Here is a 15,995-nt window from a genome sequence, read left to right on the forward strand (position 1 = left end):
TGACGTCACAACGAAACTTCTTGGGATTTGTTTTACAAACGACTCTTTTAATTGACTCAGAGTCGACTCTTACTTTTGAGAGACAACTTTATATATACGGTGCACTTTCAGATTTAAAACTGCAGGATGTTTTCAGCTATGTTACACTCTACAAAAGTGTAAAAAATCCATAATAGGGGCACTTTAATACTAAATCGCTGTTTAGTGTTCAAATGTACGATACTTGCAAATGCCTCAGCTGTTGAGCAGCGTCCGGATACGCAGTCTCGGGAGAAATTCTTGATGGTTCGGTCCGATGGTGCTGAAGTTATAATCAACATCTTCTGCGTTGAATGAAGAAATGACGTCAAACTTGTGTTGTTAATTTGACTCTGTGATCGAGACAGTTGCGCATGGCTTGAAGTGAATGAGGCTGTGGTGCCCGGGTGAGTCCCACGTGAACTGCTATCAGTAGAATCAGGAAGAACAAAGGCAGAAGAGTGAAAGTGATCTGCGTGGGGGCTTTTTAACCTCTACAGAAGTCACACCTTTGTGTTTTGGCTTGACCAATGAGAAAGGTGCAATTTCCAAGTAGGAAATGTTTGTGTCCATTTATAAATATAACAAACATACAATGCATTCTATATGAGATGGTGATGTCCACCAAAGTGTAAGTCATTAAACGACAAGTATTTTTATATGAGACACCACCTAGATGGGCTACATTATATAGTATGTCTATCATCAGGCATGCATAACACTATACAATATACAAAAGAACAATATACAAACAGTAATAATACACAAAATGTATTGGGGAAATGCATGTTCAGCAAATTTGTCAATGAATTTGTGGAAAGGATGCCATTTCTATGGGCTGCATGTCTGAGAACAATCAATGTCCCAAGAGTCTTTGAAGTGTGTGATTGAAGCAGAAGGGTGATGGCTCTCCGTGGGGACATTACGGAGTCTGCATGGGTGAGAGGTTGGGAAGATTAACTTTTACAATTGTGTGTTTGATCAATTCAGATGCTACCGTAAAATAACTGTTTTCTCCTTTTAATATATTTTAATATGTAATTTATTCCTGTGACGCAAAGCTGAATGTTTTATCATTAATTTGAAATATTAGTCAAATTAATGCATCCTTGCTGAATAAAAGGATTAATTTCTTTAAAAAAATATATATATTACTGACCATTACTGACCATTTTAAACAGTAGTGTAGATGCTGTATACTTCAGTGTCAACTTATTGAGCACCAGAGCTGCTGGTTTGATTGTTGTTGTTGTGACTGGTGTAAGTCTGGGCTGTTTCTGCTCTTTTGTTCACTTTCTCAGATCTGCAGCTCTGCTAATGAAGACGTGAATATACAGTGACAGGCCAAATTACTCTTTGATACAGGTGAAAGGAGACAAGGGTGTGTGTGTGTGTGTGTGTGTGTGTGTGTGTGTTAATGGCTGAGAATTCCCCAAATATCTCTCCTTCAAACCAGGTTTTTCCTGCTCTGCTTGCGCCTTCTTTCATACGGTTGTAAGAAAAGAATAGTAAGTGAATTTGAGAGCACAACTCATCCTGTTATATCTCTCTCTCTCTCTCTCTCTCTGTCTAAATGAAATCTCAGTGCTTTCAGGTTCTGTTGCTGTTAATGCAGCGTGTGGCGTTGATTTCACTCGTGCGTCCTGTAGCCTGTGCTGAGTGTCTTTCAATGTGGTGGTAGAATTTTTATTTTCTTAATTGAAATCTTAAATAATATCAGAAAATGATAATGTATATTTAGGTCTGTGTGAGTGTGTATTTTGTCGACTCTTGTTTTCATGCATAGTTTCTCTTATAGGGTCATGAAACACTGAAGCACATTCTTCGAGATGTTAACACGTATATGTTGCTCTTTATTGCAATGCATCATTTTTAATATTAAGTGAAAAGTGGTTCACTTTATCTGCATGGGTATGTAGTATGTGTCACTTAAATGTTATTTAATTGATTTATTAATGTGCAGATTATCATTACTGTTAAGAGAGTTGGTGACAAAAATCATGGCTTTGTCACTATTCAAAGTTTTATGTTCAAATGGGTCAGGATATTTTTTAGCTGCAGCACCAACAACGCTTCATTACTCTGATTTGGCATCAAGGGTTCATCCAGTGCATCCAGAAACACACACACACACACACACACACACACACACACACACACACACACACACACACACAGATTCCGTCCCTTCTCTCTCTCATGTCCCATCTTCCCCTCGGGGATGGATGTGAGCCAATCGCAAGCTTAACTAAGTCCCCAAAAAAGAGAACCAATCATCTGTGAGCTCTGTCGACTCATTGGCGAGAATGACTCCAGACATTAATACTTTGAAGACTGGAGAGATTTTTGTTTGGTGATGCTATGTGTGCATAAATATACAACAGTTATATACAGTGAGAGTGTGTATATGTGTAATTGTGTATATATCCACACACTGTAAAAAAAATCCAGTTAAATTTACAGTAAATAACAGTCAGCTGTGGTTGCCAGAAACTCACCTTAAAAATACTGCGACAATGTTTTTTTTTGTATATTTTACAATAATACAGGTGCCATAATAGAAAGCCACATGATGATGAATCAAAGTTTATCGTAAACAGCCTGTTTATAAAACGTGGTCAGTAATAAGAAGAAACTAAATTATTGATAAAAAATATAATCTTATGTGATGTGTAACTCAGGGACTTCTGGGAATGTTGTTTTACTGGTTTGTTTTACCATAAATTGTATGGTAATTCATAGTTTCTACATGCAAAAAACATGAATTTGACAGTATTTTACAGTAAAATTACATATATGTGATACAGTTTTTCACCATTATATAAGGTTACTTACTAATTAACATGTATATATATATATATATATATATATATATATATATATATATATATATATATATATATATATATATATATATATATATATATATATACTATATAGCCAAAAGTTTTGGGACGCTTTAATATGGAGTTGGCCCACCCTTTACAGCTATAACAGACTCAACTCTTCTGGGAAGGCTTTCCACAAGGTTTAGGAGTGTGTTTATGGGAATTTTTGACCATTCTTCTAAAAGTGCATTTGTGAGGTCAGGAGGTGATGTTGGGCGGGAAGGCCTGGCTCGCAGTCTCCGCTCTAATTCATCCCAAAGCTGTTCTGTCGGGTTGAGGTCAGGACTCTGTGCAGGACAGTCAAGTTCCTCCACACCAAACTCACTCATCCATGTCTTTATGGACCTTACATTGTGCACTGGTGCACAGTCATGTTAGAACAGGAAGGGGCCATTCCCAAACTGTTCCCACAAAGTTGGGAGAATTAAATGTCTTGGTATGCTGAAGCATTAAGAGTTCCTTTCACTGGAACTTAAGGGTCCAAGCCCAACCCCTGAAAACACCCCCACACCATAATCCCCCTCCACCAAACTTTACACTTGGCACAATGCAGTCAGGCAAGTACCGTTCTCCTTCAACCACCAAACCCAGACTCGTCCATCGGACTGCCAGACAGAGAAGTGTGATTCGTCACTCCAGAGAACTCGTCTCCACTGCTCTGGAGTCCAGTGGCGGCGTGCTTTACACCACTGCATCTGACGCTTTGCATTGCACTTGGTGATGTAAGGCTTTCGAAAGGGAACTTCTACTCTGCGCTGACTGCGCTAGGGGAACGATATACCCACGCCGCTATGCTTGAGGAGAATGTCAGTCCAAATGTCTGGACACATATCTGGCAGTTCCAGGGAAAAACCGGGGGCAGAACTCCAAGGCTGTTAGTGACAGCATTCCCTACGGCCAACAGCCCAAGCTGAGCCTAAAAGAGGCCTTCCGCAAAAAGCCTACCAAGGCTGCTCGAGCATCTGGAACCAACACCCCGAGAGGGGGTGGTCCCTTTAAGGGAATGTGGCCAAGGAACCAAAAGGAACCTCGGCCAGTCACTCGGGGGGAAAATCCATCCCGCTGCCACCAAGGAGGCCTAGCCAGATCCAGCGAAGCTAAATCTGGCCTGGCCAACCTTGTCTGATATACAGAATCTCCAAGCGCAAACTCCAAAGAGGAGAGCAGGAAAGAGCGACTGCGAAAGGCAGTAAGCAACTTAAACCCACACGCAGAGATGGGCATCCTGGTGAGCTGAACTCAGCTAAACGCTATGGACCCTCGTATGAGGGGAGTACAACCACTCATCCAAGGATCTACTCAGCCGTTAACAAGGTGCTGAGGAGGCTGTGCGCTAAAGACCCCTGACCCAGGGGAGCACAAACCAGCCTGGAGGCCGGTCTAACGGGAGACTTCATAGAAGTCTACAACCAAACCAGCTTAGGGAGCTAAGCACAATTACGCAGTTAACCCCGAAGGGAAGTACAAAGCTCAACCTAACAGACAGACCGTAAAGTGGGCACATAGTCATGGAGGCCGGGAAAAAGGGCCTGCAACATAACCAGAGTTCACCAGAGAACTGAATGCAGACGGCGGTAGCCCAGGATGGGTAGAGAGAAAACGATCGTCTAACCTGCTGCGAGTGGGTTCCCTCCTCACGCGCTCCCAGGGCAGCTGCAGTCTGCTCGAGGCGCGTTCCATAACCTCCAGCAACTCTGAAAAACGCCGCAAAGGGAGGCCGAGCGGGAGCCGCGGGCTCGCCCGCTTCTCCCACCTCGGCCATCTTCTGCTCTCCGGGGCTTTGGACCAAGAGAGCACTCGCTCCTGGGTCCGAGGATGTTAAAGATAAAACATCGTCGTCATCCGCCAGAAGCGTGTCCTCGTCAGACGCTTCAGCTTGAGAAAGACAGACACCCCTCTCAAATTCCTCAGCGAGCTCCACCTGCGAGCCCCATGATTTCAATCGCCGCTGAGCCTCAGCACGAGCGGGGCCGGAACCACCAGACAGCGGTGGTGGCACTTCTCCCCTTGAGAAGATGGCCAAATGAGAACGGAGCGTTTTCATAGAAAAACGCTCACAGTTAGCACAGGCAGCACCCTCGAGTACTGACTGTGCGTGCTTCTCGCCCAGACAGAAAACGCACAAGTTGTGTGTGTCCTCCGGTGTCAGAAAACCTGGGACAAGGATCAGCACACTTCCTGAACGATTTAGCAGACATATTTTCTTTTGGCAGAGTGAAAAAGGCACGAGCAAAAGCAGTCGCGAAAAGACAAAAGGATGTCAGCTGTTTCCCCAGGCGCTCCCTTTATACGTCACGGTTCGCGCCGTTTGACGTGATAGGCTGTCGCCGGCCAATAGGATTGGAGTGTGGTGATTTTTGGCATTTCGAGCACGGGTCACGGAGGACGTTCCCCTAGCGCAGTCAGCGCAGAGTAGAAGTTCCCTTTCTAAAGGGAAATATATCATTTCATTTCACTGTTGTTGAAGTTAAATGAACTGGTATTTTGCACAGTATTTATTCCAATTCACAAAAAAACAGTAAATCTGTGTAGATGAATCCTGCTCTAGTGAAATATCATTTTTGACCCTGTCATCTCTGTAAGATTAATTTTCTTTGCATTATTAAACTGGGATGAAGCACAAAGGCATGTAATGACATTTCAGGAGACTGTTGTAGCGTGAACTACATTAAACCAGGGACTTGAAGAGCCAATACAGGGCCAAAATCTAGTGAACAATATCCTTATGCAGAATGTAAGAGCGTCATGCTCTAGTGACCAAGGCAGCTCAGCAGGTTTTGGAACGGAGCTGAAGTGTGTGTGTAGTGCATCTGAGTGTAAATGACTCGACTTGGGCAGTTTGTCATCGGAACTGATCAAAAGCAAGTGACACCCATCAATGCTTTGCCCTTTTATAGACCTGTGTGTGAGAGACAACATAAACTGTTGTGATGTCTGGTGAAGTAATTTCACATACTAATATATTGCAATTGCACCATTAGTCGTGCTTTCCTGTTGCCATGGTGACACGGAGAGGATAGTTGTGTTAAATGAGGGGAAACTCTGCAAACATTGTTGTAATTGCTATCTATCATATAGGAATTAAATACAATAATTAGTTGTTTTTTCACCCCCACAATTTACTACTTTAGCAATATCATTGCTGAGTACAAATGACATGATGAAAATTGTAGTTAGTAAAGTGATCTATTACATTACACATTTAAGGTAAAAAAGACTGATTGCTTTTAAATTACTTTTGACCTAACGAGTTTATCACATTGATTTGAATAGGGTAATTTTGTACCATTAAAAAAATACAAAGAGAAAGAAGAAAAATAGTTGAAAATTTATCATCAACAACATGAAGTACATTAAAGGAAGGAGCTGCAAAAAGTTTTTAAGTTGATAAAGTTAATAACTAACTAAGCAATAATTAATTGTTAATTGTAAATTAAAGTAATAATTAATTAAAACATAAATGTAAAATTAAAATAAATCATTTTGTATTTATTTATTTATTTTGAAAAATATATAATTGTGTATTTAATTTTTTGAAAATAAAACAAAAAATATTAAATATTTTTTATAATGAAATATCCTTTATGAACATAAAAGCAATGCCATTTTCTGAATATTAATTAATCATGTAATCAATAAAAAAGTAACTGTAGTCTGATTGAGTATTTTAAAATGTAATATGATCTAATTAAAAGTATTTATTTTTTTATTCTGATTACGTAGTCCAAAAAAATACATATACGTGTGTGTATATATATATATATATATATATATATATATATATATATATATATATATATATATATATATATATATATATATATATATATATATATATATATATATATATATATATATATATATATATATATATATATATATATATATATATATATATATATATATATATATATATATGTAATCAATTCTGTGCAGCAAGGCACATTAAATTGATCAATAGTGACACTAAAGACATTTATAATTTCATTGTTTCCACAAAAATATGAAGCAGCACAACTGTTTTCAACATTGATAATAATCATAAATGTTTCTTGAGCATCAAATCATCATATTAGAATGATTTCCGAAGGATCATGTGACACTGAAGACTGGAGTAATGATGCTGAAAATTCAGCTTTGATCACAGGAATAAATTACATTTTACAATATATTCACATAGAAAACAGTTATTTTAAATTGTAATAAAATTTCACATTTTTACTGTTTTTACTGTATTTTTGATCAGATAAACGCAGCCTTGGTGAGCGATGAAGCGTTAGCGTTACTCAGTGTCACGAGAACATTTCATTTGATCTCACATATATTAGCAGCAACACATTAAACAGCTTTCTTCTCATGAAAGAGCGTTATAATGTTCTCAGACAGATGTCAGTCCCGTCACCTGTTTCAGAAGAAACTGATATGTCAGTGTTCAATACATCAGAGTTTATGAAGGTGAAATGTTTTTTTTCTCATCTTGTCCTTGCAGAAGTTGGCAGCCGAGTGTCAGAGCGCGGGATACAGCGGCACTTTGATCCCGTACAAGTGTGATCTGTGCAACGAAGAAGAGATTCTGTCCATGTTTTCCGCAATTAAGACGTTGCATCAGGGAGTGGACGTGTGCATCAACAACGCCGGTCTGGCTCACAACGAACCGCTGCTCAGCGGAAGGACAGAGGGCTGGAGGAATATGATCGATGTAAGTTTAAAAACACGCACATCATTAATATTGATGTCTTCTGTCTGCGAAGCCCCAAAAGTGACTGATTTGAAGACTTGCAGTATTAGAATCTGCTAAATATCTTGGTTTTGGAACAAATGCTTTTATGCATCATTTTTGCATCCTCAACCTCTTCAACTCACTTTTTTTAAACACTTCATGGAGTGCAGTTAAATGGACGGCTGTGGGCTCTCAAAAACCACTTCATTTAATTTGTTTACTGCAGTTCTAATTAAAACTACCTTAAATGCATTGAAAGTCACTTTGGATAAAAGCATCTTCTAAATGCATAGATGCAGTGAGAGTGAAGACACTGGTGCATCACCTGTCAGATACTGTAGGAAAGATAAGATCAATTGTGTGCCATTTTTAATTTCTGTTTACTTGTATGTGGAAGAGTGAGTTTGCATTGATGATCTTTCTTTCATTTGAAGACGTGTCATAGTCTTTTCCTTTCTCTTTTGTCAGTAAAGAGTTAGTTCACCCAAAAATGAAAATAATGTAATTAATTACACATCCTCATGTTGTTCTACACCCGTAACACCTTCGTTCATCTTCAGAACACAAATTAAGATATTTTTGATGAAATCCGATGGCTCAGTGAGGCCTGCATAGCCAGCAATGACATTTCCTCTCTCAAGATCCATTAATGTACTAAAAACATATTTAAATCAGTTCATGTGAGTACAGTGGTTCAATATTAATATTATAAAGTGCCAAAAAAACAAAATACAGTGGTATGCGAAAGTTTGGGAACCCCTCACAGAATCTGTGAAAATGTTAATAATTTTAACAAAATAAGAGAGATCATACAAAATGCATGTATGCAGATATTTTAATAAATTCAGCTACTTTTTTGTCTTGTGGATTATATGTAAACATCTTTTATGTAAAATATCTTACTCAAGACAGTACTAAACAAAAAATAACATGCATTTTGTATGATCTCTCTTATTTTGTTAAAATTATTCACATTTTCACAAATTCTGCAAGGGGTTCCCAAACTTTCGCATACCACTGTTAGGACTTATATAGTGACGGCCGATTTCAAAACACTGCTTCAGGAAGCTTCGGAGCGTTATGAATCTTTTGTGTCAAATCATGATTCGGATCGTGTGTCAAACCGCCAAACTGCTGAAATCACGTGACTTTGGTGCTCCGAACAGCTGATTCGACACACTGATTCATCTGTGCTCCGAATCTTCCTGAAGGAGTGTTTTGAAATCGGCCATCACTAAATAAGTCATTATTTAGTTTTTTTGGTGCACCAAAAATGTTCTCGTTGCTTTATAATATTAATATTGAACCACTGTACTCACATGAACTGATTTAAATATGTTTTTAGTACATTATTATTCTTCCGTTTCCGCTCTGGCAGTCTATGGCAGCCCATAGAACCGCTTGCGGGAAAGTTATGAAATTTGGCACACAGAGAGAGGCCAGTCTGAACTGTCAACAGAGCAAATTTGGAGTCTCTAACTCAATCCCTCTAGTGCCACCTGCTGTCCAAATGTTCACTCACGTTTATGCTAATAACTTAAATCTTTTTTCCTCTGATTCCTTGGCTCAAGTCGATTCGATTGCACCCTATGAAACCGCCATTTCGAATTTTCCGAAAATACCTAGTTTTTCGAACTTCTCCTAGGCCGTTGCTCCGATTTTCATGAAAATTGAACCAGATCATCTTCAGACCATGCTGACAAGTTATGGAATTCAAGTTGATTAGTCAAACCACTTTCACGCAAACGAATTTTACGCAGCGCTTGCGAAAATAGACGTAAAGCTGTATCTCTGTGACACTTTATCATATTAAAACCAAACTTGGTACATGTCATCATAAGCATGACCTGAGGTCACATGCAGCGTTTCAGTGCAGCACCACCTACTGGTCCGGAGAAACAAAAAAAACAATATTTTTGCTTATAACTTCTGAATGGTTTGTCCAAAAATCATTAAATTCTAAGTCAAATGATATCCAATTTTCCAATATCAGCCATTTTGGCTGTCAGCCATTTTGAATTTTGAACGAAAATGCTGTATTTTATGAACACATTAGTGTATCATTACGAAACTTGGTATGGGTCTTCAGCACCATGCCCTGACAGTACACAAAAAGTTTTGGGGCAGCACCACCTTTTGGTCAAAAATTATAATGAAATTTACAAAAATGCTATTAACTTTTGAATATATTAACCTATTTTTATCATCTTCAGACCATGCCGACAAAAAGTTATGGATTTCAAGTCGATTTGTCAAACCATTTTCGTATACCGCACCAACGAATCTGAGGCGTGAAGCAAAACTGACACTTAAATCTGTATCTCTGCAATGCTTTGGCAAATTGACAAACTTTGCATGAGTCATTGTCACCTCACTCTGATCACACCACATCAATTTGGTCACAGCACCACCTATTGGTCGACAGTGATAAACATTTCAGTCACTAATGGCTGTATCTGTTTTTTCCGTCAATTTGCCTAAAATTATATTAAAATGTCTTTACTTGTTGTTGCAGCTGGTCCGATGCTCCCAGCCATGTTGGCTTATTGTGCTCTTTGTGCCTGGCCCCGATAACTGTATATTTTCTTAATTGTTTTTATGATTAATTCAAAAGGATTTAGCATTGCATTTCAAGGCATTTATCAGTTCATGCATTCTCTGGGAATCGAACTCATGACTTTGGCGTTGCTGCTAGTGCCATGCTTTACCGTTTGAGCTACAGGGATGATTTTGGGGTAAAATATGATCTGGATCTTTACCATCCATCCATTCATTCATCACGTGCAGGTAAACGTACTCGCTCTGGCCATCTGCACGCGTGAGGCCTACCAGTCCATGAAGGAGAGAAATGTGGATGACGGACACATCATCAACATCAACAGGTACTGCAGTCCTTCACTTCACTGTATGTTTGAGCCATAGACTGTAAAAAAAGATGGACGATGCATCTAAACTTCATTCAACTGTAAAAAAAAATTAAGCCAAAATATCCCAGAAAGGGTTGTCACTGATTACGTCATTCAAAGCCCGATCCTGAGGTGGAGCCACAGCACCAAGGTCCCGCCCACACTCCCGCAGATTCGTTTGCAAGCACAGCTGTCAATCATGACGTTACACCCCAGTTGTATAGCATCAAATAACTAACTAAAACCAAACTTACTGGAAAACGAACACTTGAACCTGCGTCTGTTTGATAAGAACTACCTAAAATGACAGAAAACATCTTTGGAAATAAATCATTTGAAGTGTAATTGGATTTTTTTGGAGATGGCGGGGTTTATGACCTATACTGCAGCCAGCCACCAGGGGGTGATCAAAATGCTTTGGCTTCACTTTTCAGGACCTTTTACAGCAGAAATGCCTTCTTTAGTCCTGATGTGTATACACACACACACACACACTCACCTGAGGCTGTTGTTCATCTTCTCTCGCCAGTATGGGAGGTCACAGGATGGTGCCCAGTGCTGACGAACACTTTTACTGTGCCACTAAATACGCTGTGACCGCTATGACAGAGGGACTGAGACAGGAGCTACGGGAGGCCAAAACACACATCCGAGCCACCGTGAGCCCATACACACACACACACGTTTGTTTTTGTGAATTGTTGGGACTCTCCATAGGCATAATGGTTTTTATATTGTACAAACCATATTTTCTATCGCCCTACCCCTAAACCTACCCATCACAGGAAACTGTGCACATTTTTTACTTTCTCACAAAAACTCATTCTGTATGATTTATAAGCCTTTTGAGAAATGGGAACATGGGGTAATGTCCTCATAAGTCACCTCTCCTTGTAATATCTATGTCATACCCATGTTATTATACACATTTGTGTCCTGAGGGGGGGGATTAACTATTTTTAAAACGACTATTACTAAGTCGAGTCACAGTAATATTTATTAACCTATCACTTTTCCTTTTCCCCAGTCTATCTCACCTGGAATAGTGGAAACTGAATTTGCCTTCCGGCATCACAACAGCGATCCAGAGAGAGCTGCGGCTGTGTATGAAAGTATAAAGGTAAAGAGATGGCGTGTGTGTGACGTGTCTCTTCATACGTGTGTAACCGCATCACGGTTGTTTGTCTTCTACAGTGTCTGAAAGCGGAAGACATCGCCAGTGCCGTCACATACGTCCTGAGCGCGCCTGCTCATGTTCAAGTGAGTCCACAATACGTATATACACTCCCAACACAAAGTTTGGAATAATTAAGTCTCCTCTGCTCACCAAGACTGCATTTATTTGATCTAAAATACAGTAAAAATGTGAAATATTATTGCAATGTAAAATAGTTGATTTCTATGTAAATATATTTTAAAATGTAATTTATTTCTGTGATCAAAGCTGAATTTTCAGCATCATTACTCCAGTCTTCAGTCACATGATCCTTCAGAAATCATTCTAATATGATGATTTGATGATCAAGAAACTTCAATGATGAAAACAGTTGATATTTTTGCAGAAACCGTGATATATTTATTTTTTCAGGATTCTTTGATGAATAGAAAGTTCAAAAGAACAGCATTTATTAGAAATAGAATAATTTAATAAATGCCTTTATTTTCAAAATTATTAATTTCTTTAAAAGCAGATGCAAATAGTTAAAACTATGCTATAATTTTTTTTTATTATTATATTAGTCTTTAAATCTTACGTGCATTTGTTTGTGTTAAAACTGTGTAATTCAAATGGATAGAAGATTTATATGCAATTCAAATGCATAAATCCTATTTTTTGATCCTGTATGATCATTATGACCGTTGTGCAGGTCTTCAGATAAATCAAATCAGAGCACTATCACACTCTTCACCTGCTGATCGATATTCTCTTAGCCATCTGCGAAGGTATTACATCTGTCAAACTGAATAAACGCATTACTCTCTATCTATTCCTCCCTCTCTCTCTCTCTCTCAGATCGGCGACGTGCAGATGCGGCCGGTGGAGCAAGTGTCGTAGGAACGGATCGGGAACGGGAAATCACAAGCAGGTCAACACAAGCAGTGACTGGCGACACCTGCTGGACAAAACATGTATAACACCTCGTTTTAAAGAACTGATTGAAGGGAATTGGTTTGGGTTTGCAGATCGGATCGGATCGGATCTGAGAACGCGGCGATCCGACGCGACGCTCAGGCGGTCAGGAGCGAGCCGGAGAGCGTCATTACCTCCGTTTAAATTTACAGATGTACACGGTCTGCTGCTGTCTCAAATATAAGGGGAAACTTTCAGCCTTTTACAAAACACAACGTGGGAAACTGGAACAAAAGAACGAAGATGTGTTTCTGTTTGAAACGGAGACGCTATGCCATAAATTGCACATTATTTTGGTCTTTTTTTATTTTTTAGGTCATATTGCATATCTGTTTTGAGAATGTGATGATATGAAACACTGTCGCTCGGTGCCGGTTGAGGTGATGTTAATTGCTGTATTAATTTGAAGTATTCTAACTTGAATTGTATGTAGATGTGGCTCTTATACCGTATTTACCGTGGTTTGGATCCCGCTACTGTACCGTGCGTTCCTTTTGAAGCGGCGAGGCTCGAGGCTTCACTGGCCGCACTTTTATGAAATCAAGCGCATGATTTTCATAAGGGAGAAACCTGTTTGACTGTAGTCACACTCCGAATCAGGAACCTGATAAATGTTGGTTTTTACACTGAACTTTAAATGAATGAAAGGTCTGACACTGGCTTCTTTCATAGGGAAAACGAGTATGGAAACACTGTAGTGAGTACTCGAAATGAAATAATACTTGATATAATCTGTTCTTACTGATGATTTTTATTATTGGTTATGGATAAATTTCTTTCCTTTTCACTGTATGTCACCTCTACATCTCAAAACAACCCAAAACTTGATCTTTTCTGTTTAATGTTGTTTATATTTGGGAAACTATACCCTTTATTTAACCATTTGAAGCTTAAATTAAATATAAAATAAATAAAATTCAATAGGCTATTTGAATTTCACGAAACCTGTCCAGTTCACATTCGCCTGAAAATTCTTTGACGTTATTGTTTTGACAATTTCAATTTCACCCCCAGTTCTCATTACCATAACCCCAAAAAGTATTTATAAATCATGGTGGTAAGTTGTAATACGGTAAAACAATCACTTAATGTGTGTAATTGCCATTAAAATATAAGTAACGTCAAAAGGAAAAATCTTTATGCTCCACAAAGAGGCTTGATTTTTATTTTCTTTTGGTTTTAGGGTGAAATGTAACCTGGACATGTTTCCGTGATATTCGCCCACTTAAATCTTTACAGCAGGGTGGGAACAAAGAACAAAGTCTTAATCCGAAGGTATTCTGAAATGTCCCTCTGTTATGATGTATAAATCCACATGAACTCTCGCCAATGTTAACGGTATTTGGTTTGTATATTTTTAGCATGAATTAATTATGAATTCGCATGAATGTCAGCTTTTAACACTTATAAAAACTGAAGATGTACAAAATAAGGAACTTTTACTGTAAAGGAGAGCAAAAGGGCCAGTCGTTGAACATTGAGGGTGAAGTTCACTGCATGGACCCTGAGGGAGTGTTTTATCATCAATCATCACGCCCATAAAGGTTACAAAACGCCTGCTAATGAGAATAAAAACATAATGGGCACAATAAATGACTCTTAGATTCTTTTTCTTGCTTTTGTCTCTAAAACAGAAAACAGATTTCTAATTTTATTGATGTCAACATGAAATTCCTTTACAATGTTTTTTAATGCACATACAGTAAATTGTAAAAGTCTTTGTTTTTTTTCCAGAGGAATCTTGGAAAGTTCAGGAATCTCAGACAACTGTAGATATTAACTCTTTCCCTGCCAGACAAACTATATTTACTCTTTCCCCACCAGACAAACTTTAGATATTAACTCTTTCCCTACCAGACAAACTGTAGATATTAACTCAATAGATATGAACTCTTTTCCCTCCAGACAAACTATAGATATTAACTCTTTTCCCTCCAAACTATAGATATTAACTCTTTTCCCACCAGACAAACTATAAATATTAACTCTTTCCCTGCCAGACAAACTATAGATATTAACTCTTTTCCCACCAGACAAACTGTAGATATTAACTCAATAGATATTAACTCTTTTCCCTCCAGACAAACTATAGATATTAACTCTTCCCTCCAAACTATAAATATTAACTCCTTTCCCTCCAGACAAACTGTAGATATTAACACTTTTCCCTCCAGACAAACTTTAGATATTAACTCTTTCCCAGCAAAACTGTAGATATTAACTCTTTTCCCACCAGACAAACTATAAATATTAACTCTTTCCCTGCCAGACAAACTATAGATATTAACTCTTTTCCCACCAGACAAACTGTAGATATTAACTCAATAGATATTAACTCTTTTCCCTCCAGACAAACTATAGATATTAACTCTTTCCCTGCCAGACAAACTGTAGATATTAACTCAATAGATATTAACTCTTTTCCCTCCAGACAAACTATAGATATTAACTCTTTTCCCACCAGACAAACTATAGATATTAACTCAATAGATATTAACTCTTTTCCCTCCAGACAAACTATAGATATTAACTCTTTTCCCTCCAAACTATAAATATTAACTCCTTTCCCTCCAGACAAACTGTAGATATTAACACTTTTCCCTCCAGACAAACTTTAGATATTAACTCTTTCCCAGCAAAACTGTAGATATTAACTCTTTTCCCTCCAGACAAACTATAAATATTAACTCTTTCCCTGCCAGACAAACTATAGATATTAACTCTTTTCCCACCAGACAAACTGTAGATATTAACTCAATAGATATTAACTCTTTTCCCTCCAGACAAACTATAGATATTAACTCTTTTCCCTCCAGACAAACTATAGATATTAACTCTTTCCCTGCCAGACAAACTATAGATATTAACTCTTTTCCCACCAGACAAACTGTAGATATTAACTCAATAGATATTAACTCTTTTCCCTCCAGACAAACTATAGATATTAACTCTTTTCCCTCCAGAAAAACTATAGATATTAACTATTTTCCCTCCAAACTATAGATATTAACTCTTTTCCCACCAGACAAACTGTAGATATTAACTCAATAGATATGAACTCTTTTCCCTGCCAGACAAACTATAGATATTAACTCTTTTCCCACCAGACAAACTGTAGATATTAACTCAATAGATATGAACTCTTTTCCCTGCCAGACAAACTATAGATATTAACTCTTTTCCCACCAGACAAACTGTAGATATTAACTCAATAGATATGAACTCTTTTCCCTCCAGACAAACTATAGATATTAACTCTTTTCCCTCCAGACAAACTATAGATATTAACTCTTTTCCCTCCAAACTATAGATATTAACTCTTTTCCCACCAG

General features: G+C 38.1%; 1 protein-coding gene across 1 annotated transcript in view; it reads left to right on the top strand.

Annotated features, from left to right (window-relative positions):
• Positions 1-14,252, top strand: part of dhrs11a (dehydrogenase/reductase 11a) — a 30,790-nt gene extending 16,538 nt beyond the window's left edge. The window contains exons 2-7 of the mRNA XM_048186842.1: positions 7,396-7,605; positions 10,414-10,508; positions 11,062-11,191; positions 11,560-11,652; positions 11,727-11,792; positions 12,547-14,252. Of these exons, the coding sequence (XP_048042799.1) occupies positions 7,396-7,605; positions 10,414-10,508; positions 11,062-11,191; positions 11,560-11,652; positions 11,727-11,792; positions 12,547-12,588 (636 nt within the window). The 3' untranslated portion in view covers positions 12,589-14,252. The remainder of the gene's footprint in view (positions 1-7,395; positions 7,606-10,413; positions 10,509-11,061; positions 11,192-11,559; positions 11,653-11,726; positions 11,793-12,546) is intronic.
• The last annotated feature ends 1,743 nt before the right edge of the window (positions 14,253-15,995 follow it).

The sequence above is a fragment of the Megalobrama amblycephala genome, linkage group LG4 (genome assembly GCF_018812025.1).
Source record: "Megalobrama amblycephala isolate DHTTF-2021 linkage group LG4, ASM1881202v1, whole genome shotgun sequence".
NCBI lineage: Eukaryota > Metazoa > Chordata > Actinopteri > Cypriniformes > Xenocyprididae > Megalobrama > Megalobrama amblycephala.